Source organism: Mandrillus leucophaeus, unplaced genomic scaffold (genome assembly GCF_000951045.1).
Source record: "Mandrillus leucophaeus isolate KB7577 unplaced genomic scaffold, Mleu.le_1.0 Scaffold186, whole genome shotgun sequence".
Taxonomy (NCBI): domain Eukaryota; kingdom Metazoa; phylum Chordata; class Mammalia; order Primates; family Cercopithecidae; genus Mandrillus; species Mandrillus leucophaeus.
The window spans coordinates 6,756,397-6,764,346 of record NW_012101876.1 but is presented as its reverse complement, the minus strand read 5'-3'; the positions used below and the strand labels follow the sequence as shown (position 1 = coordinate 6,764,346).

Here is a 7,950-nt window from a genome sequence, read left to right as displayed (position 1 = left end):
TCTCACATATCGAGGCATGAAAAAACTCTTCTATATTTCATTCATTGAGTCAGACATTTACTGGAGACCTGCAGCGTACCAGGCACTGTGAAGTGCTCAAGGGATGGTGAGATGAATAAGACATAGTGCCAAGGGGTACACAGTCTCCTAGAACTAAGTATCCTTCAAGTTAAGCCTTATAAAATGTAATGTTTACTATCACAAAGATGGAAAAGGCATAAAGAAGTTTAAGAACTGATGCAGTGTTTCAAAAAAAGTTAATTTCCATTGAAAGCTTAATGTTGAAGTCTTTATTTGTTGTAGTTCAAGCATGCTTGCAGTTTTTTTCCATTATGTTTTGAATAAAATGCCAACATGAAGTTCCTGATAATTGGTAAAATAATAAGTAGACTTAAAATTCTGAGATACGTAACATATATATATATATATATAAAAGAATGTAAAATTCGGGAGCAAGACTATTTTTGTTAGGAAATAACGAGGTAAATTATTCTAGGCACTTCAGAAAACATACCAGAAGATACTTCGAGAAAAAGAAAGTGCTTTAGAAGCAAAATACCAAGCAATGGAGAGAGCAGCAACATTTGAACATGACAGAGATAAAGTTAAAAGGCAATTCAAGGTAAATTCCTTACATTTTTACCCCCAAAGCAACATGGAATAAAACAGTATATTCTAAAAGTGTATATAATATATAATGTGGTGAATAAATAGAAGTAAGTTATGTAGGATTCATGAAAATTGTAAGAATTAGCGTAGGGCACTTTCACATTTTTGAGTTAGATGTGGTAAACTTGAGATCATTTCAAAGAAAAATGTATGAAAGTGAACATTTTAATAATAATTTCGAAAAGAAGGGAAGCGTTTCTGTATGGGGAAAAGCATGTGGAAATGTTTAGGGATGTTGTATTATTGGTATTTAGTGGGAAAGAGAAACAGATTTCCTAAACGTCATGCAGTGCACATGACAGACCCACACCACAGACATGCATCCTGCTGGAATTCCAGTGGCTTCCAGTTGCAAAACAGTAAGGTAAAGGTACTGGGACATTCAACCTATGAAAGGGGACGTCGAGGACCAAATGAATGTTGGTTTTATGAATGAAATATTTTTCCCTTAAAGTTGATGACACAACTTTTTGATTATAAAATAACTTTCAAAATTAAAATTATTCTTTTTAAAGATTTTTAGAGAGACCAAAGAAAATGAAATTCAGGACTTACTGAGGGCCAAGAGGGAGTTGGAGAGCAAACTTCAGAGGCTACAGGCTCAGGGCATCCAAGTATTTGATCCTGGGGAGTCTGATTCAGACGACAACTGTACAGATGTCACTGGTAAGTGTATATCCTATTTATATTTTGAGCTTTCAACATAGCTCTAATGACATGTAGAGCCAACTTGGGATTCTGCTAGATTTCTTTTACTTATCTATACTAGGTTATCGCTTTAACTACTGTTGCAAATAGAGTCGTGCGTTCTTTCTGTCAGCTGCTAAGACACCTCTTCTCCACGAAGTGTATGAATTTGGGGACTAAAGTTCCTTCTACTTTGTCACTCTGCCAACCCTAACCCATAACTTTTATTCTCTGGTCTAAGATAGCCATCCCAGCTCCCACCAGCACATCTGCATTTTAGCCAGGGGAAAGAAGGAAGGGGAGAACACATTCCTTTCCCAGAAAGCACAACCTAAGATGACTTCTCAAATCCCATTAGTCAGAACTGTACCTGGGAAGACTGGGTAGTGTAATCAGCAGCCAGGCAGACAAGAGTCCAACTCAAACGTAGGGTTCTGTTACTGAAGAAAGAAGAGGAGAATGGGTATTGGAGTTCGTAGTCTCTGCAGTGTTATTTCTTTACATAATGATGTATTCTTTGCAACTATCATTTAGAATACTTGCATTATAGTTCACTGAGTGGTTTCCAGTATAGCTTTGTGAACTATTCAAAAAGTATTTGTTTTATAATTACATAAAATATGTTTTTCTGGAAATAAAAGCTTGAAATCACAGAGTGAAAGGATTTACGTATTCTAAGAAAATGTTAATAAAGTGTGATACTGAAAAAAGAAAAAGATTCTATTTTAAAATGCAGTGGAAAAATGTAATCACCCTCCCATTTATAATGAACTGTAAGTATATTCTCACAAATGGATGCATTTTGGAGTAAAATATAGTAACTGACAGTTCCTTCTTAATTTTCATTTTAGTATCATTGGAATCTGACCAACATCCTGGAATTTTTATTGCTAACTTTTTTTTTTTTTTTTTGAGATGCCATTCTCCTGCCTCAGCCTCCCAAGTAGCGTGAGCCACTGCGCCCGGCCTTTATTGCTAACTTTTTTTTTTTTTTTTTTGAAATGGAGTCTCGCTCTATCGCCCAGGCTGGAGTGCCGTGGCACGATGTCGGCTCACTGCAAACTCCGCCTCCCGGGTTCACGCCATTCTCCTGGCTCAATTTTTGTATTTTTAGTAGAGATGGGGTTTCACCGTGTTAGCCAGGATGGTCTCGATCTCCTGACCTTGTGATCCGCCCGCCTCGGCCTCCCAAAGTGCTGGAATTACAGGCGTGAGCCAGCGCGCCCGGCCTTATTGCTAACTTTTAAGGAAAAAAATGAAGGCTGGGTGCGGTGGCTCATGCCTGTAATCCCAGTACTTGAGGAGGCCGAGGCAGGCAGATCACGAGGTCAAGAGATCAAGACCATCCTGGCCAACATGGTGAAACCCTGTCTTTACTGAATACAAAAATTAGCTGGGCGTGGTGGCGTGTGCCTGTAGTCCCATCTACTCGGGAGGCTGAGGCAGGAGAATCGCTTGAACCCAGGAGATGGAGGTTGAAGTGAGCCAAGATCGCGCCGCTGCACTCCAGCGTGGCGACAGAGCAAGACTCCATCTCAAACAAAAGTGATTGTTAACGGCCAAGAGTAGCTGAGAAAATGCTTTTTTATACCCCAACACAAGTCCTAGTGATTATTTCAGTATTGACATATTCAAATGTACAGTGTTTCAAAACTATTGTAATTGTCTTGGCAAATTAGAAACAAATTCCTTTCTAGGTCTTTTTTCTTTGTATTTTGTGTTAAACAGGAAGAAGGAACACTTGAGGGGGAATGTCACCCGCTTGAGACTCAAAGAGCTACAAATAGTAAGCTCAGTTTTGCCAGAGATGTAGACATTCTGGCAAATATAATTTATTAGAAAATCATCAAGTTCATAAGTTCTTAACGATTCAGACATTAATTTTGTTGCTCTAGGAGGTTGAGAAAGATGTACTCCCTGCTGTAAAGAGTTTATGTCCTAATAAATTATGAATATTTTTATATTCATGTGTGTTAGTAACAGTCTACCTTTGAGGCTTTTTTCCTTCAGATTTTAGTTGATGCCTTAGCTGTACAGTTAGAAATGGTTTTTAGAATTTTTTTTTGTAAAATGTTTTTAACTTCCCTCTTATTATGATTTCTATTTTATTGTTTCTTGTTTCTTTTCATCTTTCTCTTTTTAATCCGCTCTTTGAATTTGAGATGATAACTAGAATTATGTTAATCAGTATGTTTGAACTTTGCCAAAAGTCAATGGCAAAGTATTTTCAAAATCGTTTGAATATTTATAATATTTTAGTATTTTTTAAAATTAGAAATCCTGTTCAGTATATGTAATGAGGTTTTGAACATTCAGTAAGTTGACTTTCAGAAGATAAAAATCTCTTGCTGAACAGCTGCTGGAACCCAATGTGAATATTGGACTGGCGGAGCCTTGGGAAGTGAACCTTCCATAGGAAGCATGATCCAGCTTCAGCAGTCCTTCAGAGGCCCTGAGTTTGCCCATAGTTCTATAGATGTGGAAGGACCCTTTGCAAATGTTAACAGAGGTAATACATGCTCTTTGTCAATTACTTGCCTAGTGGTAGTGATTGTTCATGTTTTATAATCTTGTGCTAGAACTATTAATACCATTAGCAAAGCATGAAATTTGTGTTCCTAGTGCTTTCCATTGACAAACCATCATACAGTGGGGCTGTAACTAACAAGGAAGGACGAGGTTACATAATTTAGATGGGGATCAGATGGTACTCCTGCCAGCCTGGCCAGCCAGGTTCTGGTAACTGTGTTCTGGTCTGAATTCTCCAGTGTTTTAGTTGAGCAGCAAATCTAATGTAGATTAACTGAAAAATAGTAGGTTTTAATCTTTCCCTCTGCTTCTTTGATAGTGCTGAAGATTAGAGCAGGTTATGGAGCAAAATACCAAAAAGCTCTATTAGGTAATATATTACAATTTTCCCTCCATATCCACAGATCCACTCAAGCACTGATCAAAAATATTTGGAAAAATAACAAAGAAAGTAACAATATAACAATAAAAATAGAAATAAGAAACATTACAGTATAACAACTATTTACATAGCATTTACATTGCATTAGGTATTGTAAATAACTAGAGATTATTTAAAGCAGGGGTATCCAATCTTTTAGCTTCCCTGGTCCACAGTGAAAGAAGAAGAATTGTCTTTGACCACAAGTAAAATACACTAACACTAATGATAGCTGATGAACTAAAAAAAAAATTGCAAAAAAGTCTTATGATGTTGTGCTGGGCTGCAAAGCCATCCTGGGCCACATGAGGCCCACAGGCCGCAGATTGGACAAACTTGATTTAAAGTATATGGGAGGATGTGCGTAGTTTATATGCAAATACCACATGATTTTATATAAGGGACCTGAGCATCTGTGGATTTGGTATGTGAGGGGAGGTGCTGGTACCAGTCCTCTCCACTGATATCAAGGGGCAACTGTATTCATACCCAAAAGAATGTTTTCATTATTTTGACCTAACACAGTGTCCAGAATAGCTCTAAGATCTGTTTAGAATTTCAGTATCAGTGCAGACCTAAGAAGTTATAAGTAGCTCTACTCTTTTTCCTTAAAACCATACAGTTATTTCTCTATCAGCAAAATGAAAATCATTTTTAAAATTGTGCTTCTTGAACTAGCCAAATATATGTTAAATTTTTATTCTCACTAAATATAGTTAGCATAAGGCTACTTTTCATTTTATGTCATTCTTGAGCTTGCTTTTAACTCAATATCTTTCAAGAATAATAAGAAAGTAAAGCTACAGATCCTCTTGGTAATGTAGGCTAACTTCAAGTAACAAACTAATCAAATAACTCATGTAAAATTTTTTCATGACACTTGACTGGAACCACTGGTGCCTCAGGGAAAACCACTGGTGACATTCATTCCTTCAAGTCCTAGGATAGAATTTGTGTTTAGAAAACTAATTGCCTTTGAATATATTACTCTAGAAGCTATGGCAGTATTAACATGTAAGATGAGATTCCATTCTATGATACCTGTTATGTTTTTTAAACTTTTTTAGAATGATCAAATGTATTCTGGTAATTTTTTCATGAACTTGAGCAATTTTATTTTCAGATGATTGGGATATTGCTGTAGCTAGTTTATTACAAGTTACTCCTCTGTTTTCACATTCTCTGTGGAGTAACACTGTCAGATGTTACCTCATTTATACAGATGAAACCCAGCCTGAGATGGATCTTTTCCTTAAGGTGAGGATATTTATAAATTCTGTATCCACCAATTTAAAATATAAGTTAATATTATATTCTGTTTCTGATACTACTGTATCTAAACCAAATAGTTTCCTACTAGATTTTATGTCTTAAAGAATAGGCAGCGTCTTGGGCTTTTCTTAAGAGAAAATATTTTTCAGTATTATATGCAAAGAAAGGTAGTGAATTGAGGGTTTATTTATTTATGTTTACTTTCTGGAATTAACTTTCCTAGGATGGGAGCTAGGACAGAAAAAGAAGGTTTTAACTTGTTTTAGTTAGTTTTAAATGTCAGACTAAGGTGTTGGAACTTTCTGGAGTTTTTTTGTGTGTGTGTTTGGTTGTTTTGAGACAGTGTCTTGCTCTGTTGCCTGGGCTGGAGGGCAGTGGCACAGTCATAGCTCACTGTAGCCTCAAACTCATGAGCTCAAGCAGTCCTCCCACCTAGTCCTCCATAACAGCTAGGACTACTACAGGCACACACCACCAAATATGGCTAATTTAATTTTTTTTTTTTTTTTTTTGTAGAGAAAGGGTCTCATTGTGTTGCCTAGGCTTTTTTTGTGAAATTTTCATTGCATATTCTCCACAATGTTTAAGACTCTTGTTGATTGTGTCTGCTGTAGTTACTCTCTCTGCCAGCTCTATCCTTGAGTCTGTCTCAGGTAATAAAATTTTCTCCCTACCATGGTTTAAATTTTCCAAGGCAGCCGTTGGAGTTATTCTAAGGCAGGGATCACTATAGCCTGTTGGCGAAATCTGGCCTGATGCCTGTTTTAAATGGCCCAGAGATAAGATTGGTTTTCACATTTTAAGTGGTAGAAAAAATCAAAAGGAAAATAATACTTTATGTCGTAAAAATTATATGAAATACAAATTTTAGTGTCTATCAGGTTTATTGGAACATTGCCGCACTCATTCGTTTACATATCATCCGTGGCGGCACTACACCACCAATTCAATGGCAGAGTAAATTGTGATGGAAGCCAAATAAACCACAAAGATCCCTGCTAAAACAGCCAAGTTGTTAAGCGATTATTATTGTTGCAGAAATATTTGCTATCCAACCCTTTATATAAAAAGCTTGCCTACCAGTGTTCCAAGGGAATTTTATAGAATGTGTGTCACATGCTATACCTGCTATATTAACATCTTCCCTGTTGTTGATTACCAAACTCATCTAGCTTTCCTTTGTGATATTATTCAATTTTAGTAAAAAGATAAAATATTTTAAAGCCCAAAGCTTCCATCCAGTAATTGAATATGTTATTCCCAAGGACATTTTGAGGGTATTACTAATTTCTTTCATCATAATAGTCATCGTTACTTACTATGTTAATTGTAGATTTATGTGTTTTTAACTTACATCTCTCTGCTTTAGCGTTCTCATGTATCATAGTGGATGTTTTTTACTATACAGATCTATGGATCTATATTTTGCACTCTTTATGACAATAAAACAGATTGTTCATGGTAATAATACCAAAAAGAAACAAATACCAAAGCAAAATAGCCTAATACTGTCTCCTGTTGTTCTAGGTTTATTATGAAATAAGTCATCTTCTGAGCTAGAAAAAGGCCAGGTTGCTAAGCTATTATTATTTGTATTTGAGAGAAACATGCCTTTTCTCTTTAAAATTTTCTTTAAAATGTGATTATTTTTAAAAGTTTATGTTAAAAGATATCCAGTATAACCTGTTTTAAAGCATACTTTTTATTTTGAGTAGTATGAATCTCACTTGATCTTTAGTTAAATGCATTAAGCTTTTATATGTTTTCATTTGTTTTTAGGACTATTCACCTAAACTTAAGAGAATGTGCGAGACAATGGGATATTTTTTCCATGCTGTTTATTTTCCAATAGATGTTGAAAATCAATACCTCACTGTAAGAAAATGGGAAATTGAGAAAAGTTCTTTAGTTATTTTATTTATTCACTTAACATTACCAAGGTAAGCTGAAAAAAATGTAATTTATTATAAGCAGTAAACTCTAAATAGAATTGAGGTTGCCAAATAAGCTTCAAAGATAAATTTTAATTGCATCCTTATAATAAAAAAATCCATGAAATTCAACTAGTTCTACAACTGTTTTGTACTTAAATAAAATCAAGAATTAAAAGTTTTATGCTGTTAGACTTTTTTCATAGGTCGTATGATCAACATCATTAATTTATAACTTATTTTAATCAGAGTTTGACAAATATAGCCCAAGGGCCAAATCTAGCCAGGAGTCTGCTTTTGTAAATAAAGTTTTATTGGAACACAGCCACATTCATTCATTCATTCATTCATATATTTTCTTTTTTCTTTCTTTCTTTTTTTTTTTTTTTTTTGAGACAGAGTCTTGCTCTGTCACCCAGGCTGGAGTGCAGTGATGCAACC

At 35.4% G+C, this 7,950-nt stretch overlaps 1 protein-coding gene across 1 annotated transcript in view; it reads left to right on the top strand.

Moving 5' to 3' along the window:
• The first annotated feature begins 500 nt into the window (after positions 1-500).
• Positions 501-7,950, top strand: part of NPHP3 (nephronophthisis 3 (adolescent)) — a 46,439-nt gene continuing 38,989 nt past the window's right edge. The window contains exons 1-5 of the mRNA XM_011977984.1: positions 501-622; positions 1,185-1,335; positions 3,713-3,865; positions 5,430-5,563; positions 7,358-7,518. Of these exons, the coding sequence (XP_011833374.1) occupies positions 566-622; positions 1,185-1,335; positions 3,713-3,865; positions 5,430-5,563; positions 7,358-7,518 (656 nt within the window). The 5' untranslated portion in view covers positions 501-565. The remainder of the gene's footprint in view (positions 623-1,184; positions 1,336-3,712; positions 3,866-5,429; positions 5,564-7,357; positions 7,519-7,950) is intronic.